Source organism: Tachysurus fulvidraco, chromosome 22, assembly GCF_022655615.1.
Source record: "Tachysurus fulvidraco isolate hzauxx_2018 chromosome 22, HZAU_PFXX_2.0, whole genome shotgun sequence".
In the NCBI taxonomy this organism is placed as follows: domain Eukaryota; kingdom Metazoa; phylum Chordata; class Actinopteri; order Siluriformes; family Bagridae; genus Tachysurus; species Tachysurus fulvidraco.
In genome coordinates this window covers 5,455,182-5,478,753 of record NC_062539.1, presented here as the reverse complement: position 1 = coordinate 5,478,753, position 23,572 = coordinate 5,455,182, and the positions used below count along the sequence as shown (strand labels likewise).

At 38.9% G+C, this 23,572-nt stretch overlaps 1 protein-coding gene across 1 annotated transcript; it reads right to left on the bottom strand.

Moving 5' to 3' along the window:
- Nucleotides 1-313: 313 nt before the first annotated feature.
- Nucleotides 314-22,537, bottom strand: onecut3b (one cut homeobox 3b). The gene is made up of 2 exons (XM_027150823.2): nucleotides 21,111-22,537; nucleotides 314-3,071 (listed from the first exon to the last, which is right to left on the bottom strand). Exons 1-2 carry the CDS (start codon nucleotides 22,156-22,158, stop codon nucleotides 2,779-2,781), a joined length of 1,341 nt encoding a protein of 446 aa, XP_027006624.1. The 5' UTR covers nucleotides 22,159-22,537; the 3' UTR covers nucleotides 314-2,778.
- Between the last annotated feature and the right edge of the window lie 1,035 nt (nucleotides 22,538-23,572).

The following is a 23,572-nucleotide window of genomic DNA, read 5'->3' as shown; positions in this document are numbered from 1 at the left end:
AACAAAGTGCTTCTTTATCAGAATGGAAAGTGGGGCCTCTAATAGGCCTAATAGGACACAAGAATTATGCTGTGTGTGTGTGTGTGTGTGTGTGTGTGTGTGTGTGTGTGTGTGTGTGTGTGTCCAGAGCAATCCCACCCGTGGTTGAAGGAAAAAGGCACTCAACGTATACTGCATAGGAGCCACCTCCTTCACCGTGGCATAATGCAGTCTGACTGCTCTGTGTGTAAGTGTGTGTGAGAGAGAGATTCTGTTTGTGTGCTATATTGTAATAAAAAAGAAAAATTGTTTGTCGCTACATTAATATGATGCAATTGTGTGTGTGTGTGTGTGTGTGTGTGTGTGTGTGTGTGTGTGTGTGTGTGTGTGTGTGTGTATGAGAGAAATTCTGTTTGTGTGCTATTGTAATAACAACGAAATATTGTTTGTCGCTACATTAATATTGTGTGTGTGTGTGTGTGTGTGTGTGTGTGTGTGTGTGTGTGTGTGTGTGTGTGTGTGTGTGTGTGTGTGTGTGTGTGTGTGTGTGTGTGATGACATGGAGAAATGGAGTACAGCAATAATGAGTGTGGTTTGGTAGAACTGGCAGGCTGAAATATCTTTGGTATCAGTGGCTGTGTCCCATGTGCCACTATTATTCTGTGAGGTAGCCGCACTGGTTCTCACTACAAACGATGTGTGTATGTTCAGATTTTTTTTCACATTTTGACTTTGAAACAACATTGTTTAAGAACCTTGCTTTTTTTAAAAAGAAAAAGAAAAAAAAGAAGAAGAAGAAGAAAAAGAAAAGAAAAAGAAAGAAAGAAAAGAAAAGAAAAAAAGAAAGAAGAAGAAGAAGAAGAAGAAAAGAAAACCTCTGAACCTCTCTGGCTCTAGCTGGCTCTAGACTTGGTCACTGATCTTGATTTTTGTGTGTGAACTTTTCCTGTTTGATGCTACAAATATAACTTTGGCCTTTTCGTACAATACATTCACACTCTAATTTTAAAAATGAAAATTTCAGGTATGTTGATGACAGCCACTTGTGAACTCAATGTAATCCAGCATCCAGCCCGATGGCGTGCAGTTATCCTTCTGTAGCCATGACACTGTTACAGATCTGATCTCAGAGAGGTTGAAGTTCAGAGGTCGCTCCAGTTTCAGGAGTCCATTTTTTCACAAACATTGTCCTGTTCCGGTATACACAACAACCCTTTTTTCTGTCTCTGATATCGGCAGTTTGTCTTTCTCAGAGTTTGTTTGTTCCGCAACTTCATTAACAAGGTGCTTCTTCACTTGTAGTTTATGCACAACAGAGCACAAAGAGTTACATTTAATAGAAACTTTGTGTCTATGGTACTAAATACCCGCATCATTATTATAGAGGAAAGGAGAGAAAGAAGAAGACATGTAGGGTGTAAAGGAGGTTGGAGAGTGGGATGGGGAAAAGGAAGGAAGGAAGAAAGACAGAAAGAAAGAAGAGAAGATATTTACATTTCATATTTTTGGTATGGTTTTAACCTTGTGACGTTAATTCAACACATTTTCATGTTGAGAATGAGCGGCCTTGCATGATTTGTCGGTTCCTCTGTTACTTTAGAGACTGGAGGGAGGGAAGAGAGGGGTTTTTTTGGGAGGAGACAGAGTGGCTCGGAGCCACACCATCTTCCGTGATTATCATTAAGGCATCTGTCATTGGCACTCAATCATACAGTGACATTTTACCTTCACGTTTGGCCACTAGACACTGCCTTCCTCCATGCAGAGAAAAAAGCAAGCAGCAGCTGAACTCTACCCTACTCCCTCTGATTCATGATTGTTTCTTCTTTTTTTATCTTTGGTAAATCAAAGAGGAAAAAAAATCCCTTGGATACAAATATCAAAACTCATGCGAAAAAAAAGGAGATTATTTGGCATTTGGGCGTTGTGAAACTTTGGTTGGCCCCCATAACACAGGTGAGACTATCAGACTGCAGGAGTTGGAAAAGAAAACTCGGAGGTGGATGTTGGCTGTTGTCCAGGAGATGGCGCCGTTGCTCTGTGCATGTGGACCGCTCTGCCCGGCCCCTTGGCGTGAAAAAAAATGATTCTGTAGGCGCCGGCTCAGAGGACTGATTGATTCTTTCCCCATCCCCTTTTGTCGTTGTGCTGAAGCAAGAGCACGGCGCCACGCTGGCAGTGAACAAAACCGAGACGCGATCGAGAAAATCGGGACAGGAAACGTGGCAAGAGAATTTAGACGAGTGGCGCGTCTGAGGCATGATTGTAACGCGCAAAACTCCATTTTCGTGTAAATTCTCACAGCCAGTCCCCACGACTCTGATAATCAAAGATCAGATTTGTACAAAAAATGAATATGATTAAAGATTTTGAGCAGAACTACTGATTGATCACAACTATAGGGGCACGCACCAGGACACTTATTGCCATCTCTCCCTTATTTGTTACTACCTAGTTAAGAGACAAAAACAAATCCTGGTTCACCTGGTGCAACTCTAAAAAAATTAAGGGCGAAAAGAACTGAAGGCTTGAGGCTTAAATATCAAGCCTCCCCTCAGACCAGGCCTTTGGCCTTCTTGGACAAATGACATGAAAATGAGAAATGTCATTGAAAATAACTTCCATTCATTGCATCCTAAAGTGAATTTTAGATTCTAAAATAAAAACACACAGGCTAAAAGACAGAGCCCGCAGACACTCCTATCACCAATCACGGGCGTCTGGTGTCCAACAACCAGGGCATCCAGTATCAGCCATGCCCAGCCAAGCAGGTTTCAGTGTATGAGTTTAGATGGACGTTCAAGCCTTGGAGAAGGTGGTGGCTGAGGTGCCGGGCTGCCCAGGGCTGGTGCTGGGTTCTTCGTGCCAGCGGTCGACGCAGCGACGGCGGGCATTCATGAAGAAGTTGCTCACGGTTGAGAGCTCCAGTCCGAGCTGTTGCGAAATGGTGAGCTGCATCTCTTTGCTGGGCCGCTTGTTCTCCTTGAAGATGGCAATGAGCGTGCGGCGCTGCAGGTCGGTGAAGACCAGCCGCTGTTTTTTGGGCGCCAGGTTGCGGTCTTTGTGCTGCTCCTGCTCCTTCCTTTTGCAGGCTAACACAAAGAACAAGAGAGTCACAGACACACTGAATAGAAATACCAATAAAGCCACAAATCAAAATATAGATTGCTGTGTGGTCATGTGCATAGAGCTGATGAGGAACGAGAAATGAAATAGAAACCATGCTGCAGTGAAGGCAGGTGGAATCAGAGGTTAATTTGACAAAGTAGCCCTTAAAACATTTAAAGCAAATCTATATGCACACTCTTGAACCTTTATATTGTATCTTTATTCCAGGACCTTAAGAAACACTGATATGTCTTTATAGATACACCACATGCATTTTTTTCAGGTAAAAGTTACATACAAAAGAGTAAAACCAAGAAATGTACAGTTGGGTACCTGTATTTCTAAGAAAAGTATAGGTTTGGGGTTGATTTAATATTACAGTAATATTTGATTGCTGGTTGGAAATGTCTTTGGGTTTTTAAGTATTTAAAATATTTTGGTGATTTAATTATTTATTTGTTTGTTTGTTTGTTTGTTTGTTTGTTGGGGAGGGGGGATATGCATTTTTCTGCACATTTTTTTATAGGACCTGGTGGGTTTGGCCTAGTTATATCATTTGTGAACCTTCTTTGAAGTAAAATATTTCATAGAATTCTTCATTTAAAAATCCATTTTCAAGTAGCACCATACTCTATAGTAAAGAGTAAAGACAATTCTGCTAACATCTGTAAAAATACACTGTAATAATCACAAATATGTTGTTTATTGCTAATATTATCTAGGACTGGTATTTCACATCATATCCCACATCATCCTCATCATCATCATCATCATCATCATCATCTTTGTGACATCACAACCTGAGCTCACTCCTTTACGCTTTCTATTTTTTTTAAGGAAAAAACTGAAAATATTTTATTCTCTTTGTTTTCTTTATATATAGACAGCCATCCACATTTTAAAATCCCGTTTTTGAGTTCAGTAGTCCTTTAATGTTCGATTTTTTCCGTCGGAGGTGATTGCCTGAAGCATGGAGAGTAAAATGTAAATGTGTATCTGTGTGTGTGCGAACAGGTTTAATAGGAAGCTGTCATCCTCGGGGACTTATATCAGAGAACCCTCGAGCAAAATCCACTATCCTACTGCAAGCTGTTTGGACTCATTCAGAGGAATTACATTCATATGTAAGCTAGTGCTTCCTTTTAGCCTCTCTAACTCTACAGATGAGACCGACAATATGGCAACAGGACTCTTTATTAACCAGGAGTAATGTGTGGAAGATGGCAATAAACTGTGATCATTTGCTTTTTAACGGCGCTGTTATTTGTCTACACAGCCAAATTATTTTATACATGTTTTGTATAGTGCCAATTAAAGGTACAAATGCAACATTTAATGCACTTGCTATTTATTTGTGTTTTATGTGCTAGGTTTTTTTTCCTAACTCGGCGCGTGGCTTTGCATGCATTATTATTTAAAAATGTGCATGCATGGTATTGACAGGATCGTCGAGTTTGCTCGGTGTATACTTTCATCTCTTTCTCGAAAGCATCCATCACCCTTACCCGTGCACGCTCTCTTCCTTCTGTCTGTCTGTCTGTCTGTCTCTTGCTTCCTCTTATTCTGTGTGTGTGTGTGTGTGTGTGTGTGTGTGTGTGTGTGTGTGTGTGTGTGTGTGTGTGTGTGTGTGTGTGTGTGTGTGTGTGTGTGTGTGTGTGTGTGTGTGTGTGTGTGTGTGTGTGTGTGTGTGTGTGTGTGTGTTGCGGCGAGGGTTCCCCCAGTGAGATTGTGCTGAGAGTGGAAAAGCCAGGCCCTAGCGCTGTATGTCTAATTACAGAGAGCCATGAGCCGATCGATCTCTCCTACACAGTCAAATCAGTTTACTGCTGCCATCTAAAGCAACAGCACACTCATCCATCATTTTCATATACCACTGCACATCACTTTCACACACGCGCGCGCGCACACAGGAACACATGTACACACAGGAATGCATACTTAAACCACCTGCACTACAGACAGAAAAAATGCATCGGTTATTAAAACAGTACATCAAGCATTCATTTACTAAACTCCAAGACACTTGGTTCGTGCATCTACATAGCATTTGTCTTCTTGTTTGTAGGATGTATAATTCTGCAGCATGCACTTCAAAGGCACATCAAATTACAAACAGCATTTATTTGCATCCACACATTCATAGGCTTGCTCAGCTACGTTTATTCAATTTTAACGCAATTAACAGCTTAGCATGCACATACATATTTAATAAGCATTTCATGTTTTCATTTTTGCAAACTTACACACCTACAAATTCTACCCAAAATGCATAATCTATCAAAAGTACGACCTATTTTTCTGTCTGTTCTTTTTGCTATTGAGCGCGAGACTAGCACCTTCTCGCTCGTTCCCACGTTCTGCCTCTTGATGTCAGTCGTTCCGGTGCGGTTCTCGCGCCTCACCGTGAGCGGGCGCGCGCTGGGCTCGGGGGGATCAATACGGGTCGATCGCGCGGGAAGGGGGCCCTGATTGCTGGACCACGTGCGCAGGAGAAAACGGGGGAAAATCGATCATTGCAGCTTTTAGGGCCACAGCCGCGCGCAGACTGAAAGAAGCAAAGACGCGCATTTCTGCCTCACACATTAGAACTGAAGCTATAGTCGTGAATTCCATAAAGGAAAAAAAAATCCATCCAACGTGTTCAAAACACCGAGGACACATACTGCCGTAATCGGCAACTCGAGTCCACATCCAGATGTGCAGGCTTTCATTTCATATAGCCTTTCATTTTATTTTTCCTTTTTTCCATTTTTCTTTTACAAAAAAGATCACCACGAGGCCGTTTCATGGCTAAGTGTAGAATAAAGACCAATATGGATGTAGGCTATGATGTGCAGACTGATGCAAAATAACAGGCGTACCTGTCAATAAAATTCTCCCCATAGTCCAATTTCACGCATAACCTAGTCTATTCTCCAGAGTCACACAGCTTTCAACGGGTGCGTTGCAGTTGCCTGCTTAATTTACACAATGCATAATTACCGCAAAAGCTCTGCAGTGCTATACAGTGCATTCAAAACTACCGCATACTGTCTTAATAAATGGACGTGTAAAGTGGACTGACTGTCTCATATTGACTGCACACCTGTGGTGCTCCTGTTTAAATGGACACAGATGATCACTACTGTTGTAGATTTAACACAGCACGCGTTAATTCAACACCATGCAGTTATTTATTAAAAAAAAAAAAATTATAACCCGTCCAGTTGCTTCATACAAACTCAGTCTCCAGCAACGTGATAAAATAAATACAAACAACGTGTTGCTACTGTACATCATAATTTGTTATTTACAGATTACTATTAAATTTAAAGTCATTATTAATAATACATTAGTCATTAAATATCAGTGTTCCAACCCTTTCTTTTTCTTCAACCTTCTAGGCCTAAATGTTGTAGCCTGATTTTGATATCAGCCACATTTATAAGCTCTCATTGGTTTCCTCTTATTTGTAAATAAACACTGGAAATCACACAGGCCATAATATATTACAGCCTAGTTGTGTTAATGGCTAGGAGCCGAAGAAATGTAGCTTGTATTTGGAAAATAATTATTTTTTAAAAGCTTTTTAAACGTTAAGTCCTAGAAACATTAGCAGTAATTTGTTTTACAATTCTGTGATAAAGAATTTCTCTAGAGATGCATGCAGACGTTTAACAATGCAGTCCAAGCTGCATGACGTCATTCTCTCTCTATAAACACTCCTAAAGTTCCTTAGAATGTGTTTTCTTTTTGTCAGATTGCATTCAAATAAAGAAACAATGCAAAATATCCTAGGTGTCTGCTATCTGTACAAAACGAGCTTCCTCAGTTATAGAGAAGGCCTAAAAAATATGCACAGCCCTCTTAGAATGTATATGTATAATCTAATATACATTTGTTTGTTTATTCGTTATTATGTTTCATCTATTGAAAAAGCAATAGCCAGATGCAACTGATGAAACTCAGGTTCTCTTGTTCACTTCTGTCAGAGTGGCGTCCTAAACAACAACAACAACAACAACAACAACAACAACAACAACAACAACAACAACAGCAGCAGCAAACTGCATTATGGTTGCTCAGGTACGTCATTTGGACGCACAATGCACGCTATACGCTACAATGCATTGTGGGATTTCAGAGGTGAAACGGATCAACTTTACTACGTTTTCAGTAATAATAAAACGGCAAAACGTTTTTTTTTTTATCAAAGCTGGCAGCAAAGTAATGGATTTAATCCAAGTGGAGCTAAATAATAAGAAAGAAATAAACAATCAGAATCAAATGATTGGTAATCAATAAGGAGGTGGGGCTCAAAATGAAAGTTTGTTTACTGCTCCAGGCGTGAACCAAGCATTAGATTCAATATCTATTAGATTCAATATCTATAGCTATTCTTATGCAACAGAGAGTGTAAGAATGTTCTGGATTTCTATGCAGTGGTAGGTATGGATATGTGGCCCACGCGCAAATCCGTTCCGGTCGACGGTTCGAGTTTTCTTACGAAGCGATAGTCCGTTAATATCGATTGAGCTGCGCTTTAAGACCATTTCATGGGGCATTTCTTTAATTCAGTCTTCACCCACCCGAGGCCATGCCAAGCTTTCTCTGGCTCCGACTCTACTGACTCAATACTCTATAATGTAATGAGCGAGTGTTGGCACTAATATACTGATAATTTAATACATAATGTCTGTTTTCCTTAACCAGTCATTTACTTTCAGGCGTTTTCCACAGTACGAACAAATGTGCTTATTTGTCTTCCCTTATGTCCATTTTTCTCTAAATATATGGGCGTTTACTAAAGTCTATAAGTTCACGCAGGATATTCAAAACAAACAAACAGATAAATGAATATATAAATAATTTCGTGTGTGTGTGTGTGTGTGTGTGTGTGTGTGTGTGTGTGTGTGTGTGTGTGTGTGTGTGTGTGTGTGTGTGTGTGTGTGTGTGTGTGTGTGTGTGTGTTTTAAGGAGACTACTTGCTCTGGCAGAGAAAATTCAAAATCACAGCATAGCAATATAACAATTAATAATAATAATATTAATAATAATAACAATAATAACAACAACAATAATAATGTATTATTATTGTTATTATTATTATTATTATTATTATTATTATTACTATTATTATTATAGCAATGGCCTTATTGTTGTTTTATACAAAGATTGTAAATGTGACTACATTTTATAATGAAATAAAAATGACATTTATTTAGTCCATTTATTTACTACATCTTTGCCCGAGAATAAATAATAATAATATATATAATAATTATATAATAAATAATTTTGTTACGATTCTGATGAAAAATCTGACAAATCAAGCACATAAAAAGATTTATAAACGTGCAGGAATTACATTTCTATAATATGAAATGATATTCATATGAAAAGTGAATTCACTTGAGAAGGGGATATAATAATATAAATCTGTTGGCATCTCGCCGTGTGTGTGTGTGTGTGTGTGTGTGTGTGTGTGTGTGTGTGTGTGTGTGTGTGTGTGTGTGTGTGTGTGTGTGTGTGTGTGTGTGTGTGTGTGTGTGTGTGTGTGTGTGTGTGGGTGTGGGTGTGAAGCCCAGAATGCTTTCCGGAGACATTCACAAATGAAAGCCTACTTTGTTCTTGCCTGTTTGCAAACTACATTTTAATTGCCCGAAACTGTTTAGTTTCGTAATCCAGTGGTAATCACACTTATTGGTATGTTATCACTAAGATGGATGGAGTTCTCTATGGTTGTAGCCGAAAGCAATATTTTATTCTGTTCCCTTGAATACTGTGCTGTACTTTTAGGCTATTTGATTGCTGTAATAGCATTTTTCGTGTATTGAACTTTATAAGGTAAACAGAGATAGCTGCTTTCCCTGCCAACAGCTCAGATGATGTGCTCTGAACAGGGCTTAGACCAACTCAATATTGTTTATGAGTAGTATTCTGAGAACCTGGCAGCTGTGAGTCTTGGACAATGCACTGTGCTAAGATATTAGCACAAGCTTACATTTCTCTAATTTCCTATCATTCTAATTTCCTTGATGTTACAGGTTACATTATTTTAAATTATTAAACAGGTTACATTATTTAATTTATTAAATACAAATAAATAAATGCTATAAAAGAGTGAATTATTGGGCAGTATAAAGTTTAGAATTTTTTTTAATTTCCTTTTATTTATTTATTTATTTATTTATTTATTTAGTTAGTTAGTTAGTTAGTTAGTTAGTTAGTTAGAGTTGGTTATAATAATCTAATCAATGTCTTTCTAGTCTGTGCGTTTTAAGTCACCCACTTACAAATTCTTAACCATTTTCATAGCTTTATTTGTACAAATATTTGTGTACAAATATTTTTGGGTCACCAGCTTTCTTTTTCACCAGTTTAGTGTAGGGCTGTGAAATAGAACGAAATTCATCCTCGTTTTCCATCATACTTCAAATGTGTAGGTATTTAAATGCGAGGTCAGGACGCTTTTTTTTTTTTTACTTTTTTTTTTTTAAAATAGTACACCAATCGTTCTCTAGAGTAATTACTTTGTAGTGTATTTAATGCACCCCGAAGCCACACGCCTACTATATTCTGCATATCCGGTCGCATATGGTTTCGCCTATATAGAAACCATGAGAAAAAAAACTGAGAAAATAAATAAGGGTGTTAAGTGTTTTATTATTATTATTATTATTATTATTATTATTATTATTATTATTATTATTATTATTATTATTATTATTATTATTATTATTTATTTAAAAAGATACTTGAGTAGATGTAAAACAAGGAAAACCGAAATCTTTAGAGGGTTAGAGGTATAATCTCAGAAAAACTGTACAATATGGAATGGTATATCGTATCTCCTTTTATTATGTATAGAATCTTTAACCTTAAAAAGTGCATATATCGTACCTTTTAAAGTTTTACTTTCTTTTTTAAAAAACTAAAATACAAACAAATCATATTATTCTGTAATAACCATATCTATTTTGTGTTTTTCATAGTTTTTACTCTGGGATTGATTGATTCATTATATAGTGTATTTCACCATTAAATATTTACTCTAAAATGGCATTGCAGTCCATTAATGTACCATATATAAAATTTCCATGTGAAATACTGCATATTAAAGGTACAGAGACCCCATCTATAAGCATAAGTACAGTTTGAGTGGTCTTTTACTCTATTTATTGACAGTGTTGATGTGGTTTGAATGCTGTACCAAGTAAACCAACCCCGAACAGCAGTTTATAGGTTGTGTTTGCAGATAAGTGAGTAGTAGCCTGTGTAGTTCTCAGTTTGGGACACATTCTGAGTGTTGGTTTGAGAGAGAGAACCGAGGCCGCGATCAATAACTAACCGCAGCATGCAGCTATAAGCGCTCGGCTCAGAATCGATACACAGGACCGATCTTTTGTTTTTTGGGGTGCGGTGAAAAGAAGCTATCCAGAGAGTTAACTGCACTGTAACTTCAATAATAAATGTAAAATTTGGCTAAATTGCAGAGCAGTAGTAATAGTAGGTTACACAAAGTTTGTTGGGAAATAGAGCAAAGGCTTTACTTTACAAAGGTGCAATTTTACACTGTTCTTGTGAATGATTCACAGTTATGTGTTTCATTTGTGTAAAAATACTACTGAACATGTGTTAATTTTTAATTCCACCAAAAGTGCAGCAATGATGATAGACGCTAGAGAAAGTCTCCATGGCCAAGCACTGCATCCACTTTATGGGTGATTTAAGCGTTAAGTCAATTTTGCTCGTCAATACATTGATCAGATCCTCTCAGATACAACACCAAGCAGGAATAAAAGCTATTTCCATTCGATTCTCACATTTCCATCAAAAGATGAATTTTGCACCGTGTCATCCTTCATAACCCGCACACTGGACAAAATAAGAGCGGTGGAATAAAACAAGGGAAACTGATGATTTCACAAAACAGGAAGTATTAAAAACGTGTGTATGTTTTAAATGACAGCAGAATACAATAGTTTAATAACATTACTGTTCATATACAAGCCATTATTACAACTATTATTGGTGAAAACAAAAGATTGAAAAACAATAACAACAATTATATTTTCAAACCTTTAATTTGTTTTGTAATAGTCAATTGTATAAAATAAAATACGAACATATTATTCTTTATGTAGGGATAAATCTATATCTATATCTTATATTTTATTATTATATATAAGGTAATTTAAATATTGTATGATTTCTTAAGATTACTTATTTTCTAATAAATAAGTAAACAAACAAGCAAACAAATGTTTGTGTGTTTGTGTGTGTGTGTGTGTGTATATATATATATATAAAATTACATTTTGAAGCTGTGGCTAATATTTGTTAGGCATATTTTATTATAGTTAATATGGGCTGTGATTGACTCGTCTTCTGTGAGTTTAAAGTATTTAGGTAAACACAGCACCATGAAAACACTCAGACCGCTGGAAAATAAAGGTGTAATACTAATAATAACTTATTTTGCTAGAAATACATACATTTTACACAGACACACACACACTCACACACACACACAGCATTGAAAATGCCTTGTAAAGTGCCAAACTATGAAATAACTTAAATGAATTTACTTACAAAACCGTAATGAACAAACCATTATATCTAGGTTGTTGCTTCTTACACTGTGCATAACAACACAACTCATATAGCAGATGATGTAACGCTTTATTAACCGTTAATGCAGGTTTGGATTGCTTAAAAAAATTCAGGCCTTAGTAAATGATAGTGATTTCTGACACCTTTTAATTTATGGGTGCGGTTAAAATTATGACCAAAACAGAAAGCAATGAACTGCAAAATAGTTACATTTGAAGACTTAAATTCATTAACCCTAATGCTAAAGTGAATTTGGTAATGATGAGGTCCATCCGATGGAAACTTCAATGTATAAACCCAATACATTTGCAGTGATTTAACCATTTGATTCATGCTTTTCTAGTTAAAACTCTCTGACTATAAGCGAATACACTACAGTTCTCCTTTTCTGTAATATGATCAACTTCCACATTTCCTCAATGCTCAGTTCGATGCAACTGAGATGTAAGGCCTGGCACCTATTCGGCGTATCTAAGGAGAAAGGCCTCTTCTTAACATCTCCACACTAATTGGATAAGAGACAGTGTGGGAACATTACACAGTAAGTTTGGCCTTTAGAGAGCGGTGTAATAGAAACCAAGCATTCCTATATTTCAGGTCAGGGGCAGTTCCTCTGTGTGCACACCGTTTCCTAACTGCTCACCAAAATCAATTGCTCAGTGGACAAACATCTGACGAGCCAGATCTATCGCGAGCAGCTCAATTAAATGCCATTCATAGACAGATGGATTGATCTGGAAGCCGAGAAGTGAAAGATCTATAACAGATCTTATATTAATCCCACATTATACTGTTAGAGCCCTTTACCACCACCTCTGTTGAACAGACTGTGATGATATCTTTAAATTCTTTCTGAGACTTAGGTGCGAATATGTGTATATTCCCTATACTTTACATAGCATTTGCTTTGTTGCTGTGTGTCAATTGCTGTGTGTCATTGAAGCCTATTTGCTCTGTTATTACTAGGTTATTACACCTAAGTCAATAAATCAATGAGTTTATGTCTATTCATTAAAATCAAGGTAAGGTATTTAATTTATCAAGCCATTTTTGTTTAACTCATATATTTTGGTAATTTCACATTTACTCTTGAAGTATTGATACATCATTAATCAAAGTCTACTATATGTTTTTGCTCTCAAGTGTACACTTAAGTGATGAAGTGCGATAATAGGAATCCTAAAAACAAACGAATAGAAAGAAAGTAAGACGTACCATTCCAGTGATGTATATTTGAGTCCAGTACGCCACAATCCTGAAGCGTGTGAGACAGTAATTAATGCTTGTGTGCTAATGTGTAAGTTGAACCAGGCACAAGCTTGATGTGAAGTATTATATAATACCTCCGGTGTTTAAATATAATGTAATGTGAAAAGTAGATGAGCATTATACACAAAATTTCCAGAGAAACAAGACGTTTTGAATAAAAGTCTGTTTACTGTACACATTTGGCCACTGACTACTTATTAACATATTATTCATGAACAAACTAAGAATTATTCAGTAACTACTGTGAGTTGTTATGAAAGTGAAGAGTCCTTGGTCCTTACAGTCCTTCTTGTCCCTCTATTAGTTGTTACTGAGTTTGGTTTTCCATATTCATATTCTCCCATTATTTTATAGAATAAACGCAGATAGAACAACAATTTTTGTTCTTAAAACTCTTGTTGTATAGTTAACGTGTTAGTTGTATTATATAATAATTACATGATGTGATGCCTGAGATCACACAGAAACTCTGTATTGAGGAAAATAAAGCACTACACATATAATAAAGGCTCAGTGAGTGTAAGTGTATTTCATATTGTTTATGTCTTAGCAAACACATTTATACTTGACTGTTCAATGATTAATGGAAGCCCTTATTATATTTACCACTATGTCTGTGGCTGAATGTATTCAACTGAGGGAATGTTTTCTGCCATCTTTCAAATAGAATCTTCTCTTTTGTCTGTCTCTGTGTGTGTGTGTGTGTGTGTGTGTGTGTGTGTGTGTGTGTGTGTGTGTGTGTGTGTGTGTGTGTGTGTGTGTGTGTGTGTGTGTGTGTGTGTGTGTGTGTAGAAACCAAAAATCTGTTGGTGGGAAAGTATTGTAAGCAAAGACCCCTGCTTGACTGGTTGCTGCTGCTGGCTGTTCCTTATGTGTGTATGTGTGTGTGTATGTGTGTGTGTATGTGCGTGTGTGTATGTGTGTGTCTCTGCTTGGCTAGCTGCTGCTGGTGGGAGCCCCAGAGATGGAGGGAGAGAGAGAGCAGGGGAAAGGAAATCAATACAGATTCAGAGTCAGAGATTCAAGTCAGATAAGCCTTAACAATATATAGCACAGGCACACTCTATAACCCAATCACATACACACTCATAAACACACACACGTAGCGTTCACATGCCCACACACGCACTTTCAAAATACAACATAGCAACACACTTAGACACACACATTCACTCATGCACACACAATGCCTCCCATGAGTGCTCCTGTCTTGCTCTCAGACATACAGTACATCTCAGGACATACAGTAAACCCGTGTGCACATCACACACGAGCATCCATATGCATTCGATATGCAAACGCACACACCCTATGACCCTGAACACAATACATGCCTCTCCCCAACCTTCAAATACCAAATGATTACAACCTTGGATGGCACTGTACTGTATTTGCTGACGAACACAAAATGATAATGAGTGTAGCATGTAAATGAGAGAATGCTCTCTCTGAGGCTATTCACATCCTCCACACGCACTCACACACACCCCCAACCACACCCTCTAAATACTCCTACGATTCAAGAGTGCTTGGCCCAGATTCTCAGATTTTGACCTGTCCTGCCATATATCTCTAGCAACGTTAATGTTGTCTCTAAACATTCACCGCACGTTCCACTTTGCTTACCGAGAACTGACTTGGTTACAGCAGCCACAACCCTCGCCTCCCTCCCCGCCTTCCCCTCACGCTTATCAATTATTAACGCCTGAATCGATCATTTCAGCAGCTCGCCTCGATCTGCTGCTTTTCACAAAGTCAAATCTCTCCCACCCTCAATCAATCGCAGTGCCCCGCCGTCTGCTTTTATCTCGCCGAGCACACATTTCTTCGCGTACGATTCGACGTTTTGGGGAGTTTGAAGCATATTTACATTCATTTCCACAGTTTGGAGGAGATGAGAGGAGATACCAAACAGATTTTTTTTCTTTTGAACTGAAAGAAGCTGTGTGTGTGTGTGTGTGTGTGTGTGTGTGTGTGTGTGTGTGTGTGTGTGTGTGTGTGTGTGTGTGTGTGTGTGTGTGTGTGTGTGTGTGTGTGTGTGTGTGTGTTTGTATCTTATTCTGGCTCCTGACATGAGGCTATTTTAAAACTAGACCAACAGGGACTGGCTCTTTTTGTGTTTAATGCATTTCTACTTATAAACACAGACATCTGGATATACATTACACAAATGGAAGGTGTCTGTTTCTATTTAAGTCTTTTAGATGATGAGTTTCTTGGCTATTATGAGTACTTAAATGCTTGAAGATCCAGACTAAGACGTACACATTTCCTTATAGTATAACTGCTGTAATATATAGTAACTAAATAATATGCTTAGGTGCAGATGAGAGAATATTTAAAATGTGCAATAATTTAAAGAACAATTTTAGAAACAGGGCTTTTGATTTTGCCGTAAAAAAAAATATTAATAGAATAAAAAAAATATGTCCATGGATTTATTTCCATAATCTTGTAACACAGATGTTATTTAAATGCTTCTATTACATGTCTGAAGATTTCCAAAGCCTCCAATATATGTGATGATCCATTTATGTCCATGAAAATATGTTTCGTGTGTGTTTTGTGTTTTCAAGCAGTGGATCACATGGACAGATTTTGAGAAAAGTGAAACTTAAATGCTAGACTTGGTTATCAATCATAGAATGTCTTTGAATCATATAAAAATATTGCGTTAATAGCTCTGTCTATCGCACACACACATATATATATATTTATACACACATGATTAGGATGGACATGAAATCTTTTCAATGCCCTCTTTTTTTCGACAGGATTTTTCCCTACTGAACATTTCGCCTGTCCAGTGTCACTGGCTAAACCTTTCATCAGCATCGTACAATATCAGTCGTGTCATTCTTGTTATATTTCTGCATTAGTAAAACTACTCAATCAACAGATCATATTCAGTGCTACTGTGGCACTCGTAATAGATGGCAGGCCATTTTTTTGTGATGTGCTGCAGAGAGAGAAGCAAGAGAGGAGAAAGGGGGGATGGGAAGCTATGTTATTGATCTCTCATACGTGCAAAGCCAGGCAAACATATGAGAATGACAAAGCCGCAGGAGCAGTATGAGCTTAAATGGCGCTATGTGGCCGGGCAGAACGGGAGCGATGGAGTCTTTGATTCTGTCACTGCCAGCGATTCTCACCAACTGCTGACTTTCACTTTTGGATTCAACTTACATTTAATTATGATATTTCCTGAGACGAGCAATTTGATGTATTTGCTTCACTAAAGCTGTTACCTTGCTGCTTGTTATTCATGGAGAAAAGGCACAGATATTGCATGTTAAATTGGATTGACTTTAAATCATCCCCAGGCTGCATAACGAGACAGTACACTATGGGATGAAATTATATTAGAAATTCATATGTCTGCATACAGATATACGCATTCAAACCCTGACACATGCAGGGCACGCTGAGACAAAGGTCAATGTTTTCTTCCTACATTGTGTGCAAGTAAGGGCCGCATTTATTTACCTGTATATCTTCTTATGTCTAATTATATCCAGATTTGTTTAATATACAGAAAGCTTTGCTGATTCCGAGTGGCCGTTTACTGATTATCACATCACCTTGTTCTCGGTCTAAATGACTCAAATCCTAAACCCTGTTTCACATTATATTCTCTGATCTACAGCGAAATTGCTTGTAAGACAAAAAGTAGTGCTGAGGCTGTCTTAATTAAATCCTACACGCAACTTGATGTTGGCTCTCTTCAGGAAGGCCTTGTTATGAGAGTATGGAGAGCTCTAATATCTCTCTAAGCTATAGCTTATTGTGCAGAAATGCTGGACTTCACCCAAGTACTTTTCTACCAAGCCATTTTATTTTTTCTTCTGCAATTTCAACATTGACTTCTGAGAAGAATAGCTAACACATGCAATAATGCTAACATTGCTTATAATGAATGAAAGCTAATAGGGGCCTATTAGCACATGAGCTTAAGCTGAAGGGTTTGTAGTACTGCTCACACATTGACAGTTTGATCTCAAATATGCTTTACCTAATAACTAGGGCTTGATGAATTCATTTAGTGGGCCCTTTTATACAAAACATAATCAGATAGACAAAGTTTACCTAATGTGAGTAAACACGAGCAATAGTTTAGTATTACTAAAGAGGTTGCACTAAAAACCTTGTACAAGATTAACTACACACTATGACAAGTAATGTTAAATATTATTCAGACCACTTTAGACCAATTTAAAACAATAGTGTAGACACTATTGGAAAGTGAAGTATCCTAACAACAAGCGACTTTTTAACTTGTTCTCACCTAGATGATCGAACCCTGTCATTTTCTGTCATCTTCACGACCTTGAAGCCACAGAGTGATAAAACACTATAATCAAACCACTGAGATCCTGCATGGGGTCTTCACAAACAGGCTTTTACTATTTCACACCATCACACTTCAGCCTGTTCAGACTTGTGGCCTGGAGAGCATGCAGACAGGTATAATTCTAGTAGAAGTATCTTAAGTTCAGCAGGGAGTCAGATGTCTGATTTGGTGCACTCTTGATTTGTACTACACAGGTTGTAGCTTTGTATCCATAACTGGAAGATAGTTCAGTAGCATGTTTCATTACAAGAAATAAGATCAGATCCAATCACGTCCATCACAAAAGTGCATCAGATCCACAAAACTGTAACTAATTTTTTTTTTTTTTACTTTGATTGCTATACTTTAACAATTATTTCTCCCTAGGTCTTAAAACATCTGTTATTTCTGTTAATGAATAATTTAATCATTATGGATGAGAGGGAAAGAAAGAGAGAGTGTGTCTTGACTGTGCTGAGAAGCAATTAATCATCCCTATCCATTAGGCATTCAAACGCGCCCAGATTGGACGTGTGTCCACGTGCAGGTCACTAATGCTGCCCTCCCTAACCACGAGACCCTGTCTCAAGGGTCCAGGAATGGGCAATCCATACCGCCTCCACAAGCCTAAGAGAAAGAGATTCCAATCTTGCATCGATTGGGATCATAATAAATTTGATATTATAACCCTAACTCTATAGAGTGAAGTATTTCACCACAGCATGCATTGTAGATTAATAACTCCGAGTTGATTTCAGTAGAGAATGTCAGATGAATATGCATCTGTGGATGGAATAGTGGGATGTAAAACAGATGGGATTTCAGCTACATTGGCTGTGGAGGCATGCATTTTAAAAGCTATTACATACCTTTTCTGCCTACTTATGCTATTTCATAATCACACTGGCACTGACAAATGTGACCTTGTAAAAATAGACATAATTTGGAGTGCTTTTTGAATTTATTGTATACTTTTATTGTATCAAACATTGATTCAAATTCTTATATTTCTCATTTACATTGTTTTGCTTGCTTTAACTCTCTAGCAGTTGCAGAATTCATTGTTTGACCGATAAATGGATGTAGAGATATCTAAGCGGTCATTGAATTTCCCATAGCCCTATTGGAAAGCAATATTTCCGTATGGTTTCATGGCACGGCATCTCTATCAACCTTTTTTCGTTTTGAGATTTAGTTTTAACAAAACTATGTTTATAACTTTATCTTATTAACCTGTATTCACTACTTTTTACTTTTTACTTTTTAGGCTTCCCAAGCCTATATGAAAAATATCTTCACAGCAAGATTAAAGGGTATCTTTCATACTTCTACCATTTGTACCATTTTTACGTTACCATAAAAATGATTTTAGATGTATAAATTGACTGTAATTCGTTTTAGGGCTAAGCTTTAAAGGTGCCTGTTCAGGTGAAAGATACCCCTGAGGATTCCATAAGGAAAGGTCTGAGTTTGTATAATTCCACTTATTAGTCTCTGGAGTCATATGGCACAGGCTAGCTGCAAACATCATTTTTTTTTAGTTAAATTGTAGTTTAATATTAATATATAGCATAATAGCTTGATTTACTGAAGTACGGCAAAAGTCAAAATGGCAGCCCCTGCGCAGTAAAATCCAAATCCCAGCATTTGTCATAAAATACATAAATGAGCGTGTCACGATTTAATAGGAAAGCGTTAAAACCATAGCAAACTAAATTAGATCCGGAGAGCAGCAGTGCGGTTATATCTGTTCTTCCACTTCACAATCGAGTATTGATTTGTGCGCTCCATTTAAAGGGACGCGGCTCTGATCGGCTGGAGGTCACGCTGGATCCCAACGTGAGGCGAACACTCAAAAGGCCTGAGGTGGGATGTTTATTTTGTCTCTATAGGATGCACTAACATTGGCAGAATATTTGGGGTTAGAAAACAAAAACTTTCATGCGTAAAAGGGGAGAAATAAATAATCGGAGGTCAGCTGGTGCTTCATGATATCCTGCGCTTATGCATCATTTAAACACAGCTAATCACTGGTCGTTCAAGAACTCTGAAGTAAATGTGTTTTATTAATAAGAAGAAAATCACAAAGGAGGAAGGAGGAATTAGCAAAATGAGGCATATACTGCTTATTCCTTGAATAAACAAACAAACAAATAAATAAACAAACAAACAAACAGACAGACAGATAGATAGATAGATAGATAGATAGATAGATAGATAGATAGATAGATAGATAGATAGATAGATAGATAGATAGATAGATAGATAGATAGATAGATAGATAGATAGATAGATAATATAGTTTCAAAAACGAAGAAATAAAGAAGAAGAAGCTGACTTTTAATATTGGGATTATATTCCATTTTGAGAAATTACGCATGTTAACATTATAAGCGCTATGCCTTGTAGCATAACCAAAAAGAAAAGCTCAGAGAGAGCAGAGAAAGAACAAATGACAATAAATGAGATTATAATAAATAGTCTTACGTAAATACGTAAATAGATGCAATAATCTGACGACCAGATATTGACTATTCTAATAATAACGATAGAACAATAGCTACATTTGAAATCACTCTCTTTTTAGGAAAGCACACATCGAGAGATACGCGTGGCTCAGGGCCCTTAATAAAGTGAAGGAGTTTACTGTACACAGGACCTCACGAGGGTTCGTTTCCGGTTGACTGGAAAGGGGTGCATGCGGTTTAACATGGCCGAAAACACAAAAAGTGACCTTTGCAGGAAAGCCCACTGTGCACGGCCTCGGAGAGAGAAAGAGAGAGAGAGAGAGAGAGAGAGAGAGAGAGAGAGAGAGAGAGAGAGAGAGAGAGAGAGAGAGAGAGAGAGAGAGAGAGAGTATCCCCCATCTGTTGTGGGAGAGAGCGGTCTGTACACACTCATCAAGTCGCTGACAGGAAATCGTTTCTTAAATGTCTGATGGCCATCCAGTTTAGCACTCATTCAGAGCTTCTCTTTTTCTGTGTTAAATCTTTAAAAAGCGCGAATAGGCCTCAGTCATGTGCAACTGCTTAATTACACACTCAGCAAAATCTTAAGCACTGAATTAACGCCTGAGTGTTAGATTAACTCAAACGGTTGCATAGAATTCTAATAGTCGTTATTGTGTGTGTCCAGCTGAAGTGAACACAGAAAACCTACGTGGTCATTCAACACTGGGAATTTTACTTTATGTGTGGTCTTTGTCTTTTTCCTATTATTTTTGTTTGTTTTGGGGATTTTTAAAAGTGCTGAAATTTATTTAATCAGCATTTAGCAAGTGAAGGTTTTAACAAGTAAACACACATAGGCTCACTATATCCTATTGTCGGCCTTATACAGTATAGAACATCAATACAGGAATATATACTGTATATATAGTAAACCCTGAATAATTTGCTCACTTGTATTACCACAATTAATAAATTCTTTGGAATTTAATAGCTTAAAAAACGTGTTTTGTTGTAAACACTTGTCTCTCTTGAAGATTAAAGTGTAAACATAACATACGGAATTCACTGGACTGGAGGATGTAAATAAGATAAGCGGTGACATGGTGAGCAGATATGTAGTGTTGCCAGATTTGTGAGTTTTTTAGCTAAACTGAAAAGCTACTGGATTGGGGAAAAAAAGGTATTCTATTTTTTGTTCCTTTTAATTCTAAATTTACATTTGACATGTCATGTATAGAATTTGAAGGAGATATAATCTGGCAACGCTGCAGATATGCTATCGTGGTATGCTATCGTGACATTATTTCTGTCACATTCGGCGTTTTAACAATGTGGTCATTAAACAATTGCAAAACTTACAAACGTGAGCGCGCACTCACCGGCCAACCTGAGCGCGGACATCCTCTGAAACTCGGGCTCCTGTAACCACTTCCACATCCTCCGGAAGGTCTCGCGCCCGGATTTCAGTTTACTCCAGGGCTTCGGGTTGCGCAGCAGGTCCGACAGGGTGCCCTGCGATCGGCACAAGATCCTCTGCGCGAAAATGGCCTGCGGGATGCTGTAGCGCTTCAACTCGGCCGTGATGCGCTGAGCCACTTCCTTCGTGTTGATCTCCTCCACTTGGCCCGAGCCACCACCGTTCCCGCCAACGCCGTGCCCGCCTGCGGCCGCGTGCCTCTCGCGCTCGCTCAACATGGATCCGTTGGCCTGCGAGTGCAGGTGTCCGTGGGGGTGCATACCGTTCAGGTTGGAGATCATGCCGTGTCCGTGGCCCCCCAGGCTGCGGGCTATGTGTTCCTCGCTACGCGAAAGCATCGCCGCATGCGAATCGAAGCCACCGGAGAGCATCTTGTCGTTGGTGAGGTGCGCGCTCGGCCCGTACGCGGACAGAGCCTGCTGAGAGTTGTGCAGAGATCCGAGCCCGTTGGACAGCGGCGACAAGGGCGGCGCTATAGCGGACATGTCTTTAGGATAGTGTCCGTACAGGTTGCTGACGGAGGCCAGGCCGCGGTCATCTCGCATGAGCGTGAAGCTTCCACTCACGTTGCCCGTGGCGAGACGCTGGTGCGCGGCGTGATGGTGCGCGTGCGGGTGCGGGTGGTGAAACTTGTCTGACACGGTCGAGATCGGAGGAAGATGCTGGAGCGGAGTGAGTGTCGTGTAAGTGTTGGACAGGCTCATGCCTGACTCACACATGCTCATCGCTGGGTGCAGGTGGCCCGATAGTGCTGGTTCTGGCCGGTACTCGCCGGCGGTGCCCTCCAGAATAGAAGCCATGCTGGAGACCATCGCTGAGCGCCCGTGCGACACCAGGTTCCGGTGGGACGCTGATGATGACGGTCTCCCGTGCGACGCGTTCATCAATTCTCCCGCTTGTGAGTGCGAGACGCCATGCATGTTGCCGATGTTCTCCATTGTAAGTTCCATATTGAGGAAACACTGTCTTTCTGCCTCCCTCCCTCCCTCTCTATCTCTCTCTTTCCCTTTCTTGCTCTGTCACTCGCTCTCCGCACAGCGCGCTCTCTCCACAAACCTCCCACAGAAGCAGATTTCTTCTTTTGTTTTCTTCTTCTTCTACTACTTCTTCTTTTCAGGAAAACGATTTCAAAACCAATCCATTGATTTCGGAGCGTCGACGATCAGTCAGTCGAGCATGATGCTGTAAACACTCGCTCTCCTTCTTCGCCGCCTTCACTCTTTCAGCAGGGTCACTGTGTGTGTCTATGTGTCTGTGCGTCTGTGTGTATGCGCGCGCGCGCGTGTGTATGTGGAGTGGACGATGTACGCGTGCGGCTCATTCACTGTGCAACAGCGCTTCTACCGAGAGACTGGAGCTGGGCGCTGTGTCCGCGTCCGAGCGCGAGCGCGGTAAATCTCGCGGTCACGCGCACGCTGTCTGTGGTCCTGAAGTCGCGCCTTTTCCACCAATCCAGTGAACGATCGCATTATTTGTATGTATATGCGTTCTGCACCAGCATCTGGTGAATCTTCTCACTTTCTGTTTAAAGGTATTGTCACGGTCAATATATTTTGCCTAAAATATCACACGTTTGTGCATAAATATATGAATTTAGTATATTTCCCACAGAAATTTCGAAAATGTGAGTATTCTGCCCAAATGCATATAATACTGAATATGAAAGACAGCAAAATTGTTATTGATGAATCAAACTAATTTTGAGCTAACTCTTAGGCTATACATATTCCTACACCTATGTCTAGTAGGTTATATACCATACAGGCCAATTCAACAGTGAGGAACATTAATATTGGATGCATTAAAACTGTAATAATTATTTCACTGTACTGTACGTATGTTCTTGATAAACATCATTAAAGGGCATATATACAGACCAAATATGACATTCTGAATTTAACAACGGATCGTTCATTCATTTATTTGGCAATTAAAATCGGAGCCACGAAATATCCTTTTCCGTAGCCTGATATTTCTTTTTGGAGAAATGCTGAAATGTGTCTTAAACGGCAAGAGTGTGAAAGCTTGGCCTGTTTGGCGCGAGGAACGCGCTCTCGCTTTCCGTGGTCATCGATAATTCAGATCAATATATCGACTGACACTGATTAATGATGTTTTCTGACCCGGGGTGAGGAGCAATCGTGTAGGTCAGAAAGTTGGGAGCAGAGAAAGGAGTGAGAGCGCAGTGCAAAAACGGACAGGATTTGGCAAAGCGGACAACCAAGGTAAACCCGACACCACATATATTTCTGTGGCACTGTTCTATAATGTTGTTAAGTGTTTGTGAATATGTAACACAACTGTATTGGTGTCAGTTCAACACGATTTACCCGGAAAATTATTGAATTATTTGCAGGTGCAAAG

Coding starts and splice junctions, on each gene's coding strand:
- onecut3b (XM_027150823.2), bottom strand. CDS start 22,158: ATGGAACTTACAATGGAGAACATCGGCAACATGCATGGCGTCTCGCAC. Junction 3,072..21,110: donor GTCCGCGCTCAGGTTGGCCG/GTGAGTGCGCGC, acceptor TCTTTGTGTTAG/CCTGCAAAAGGAAGGAGCAG.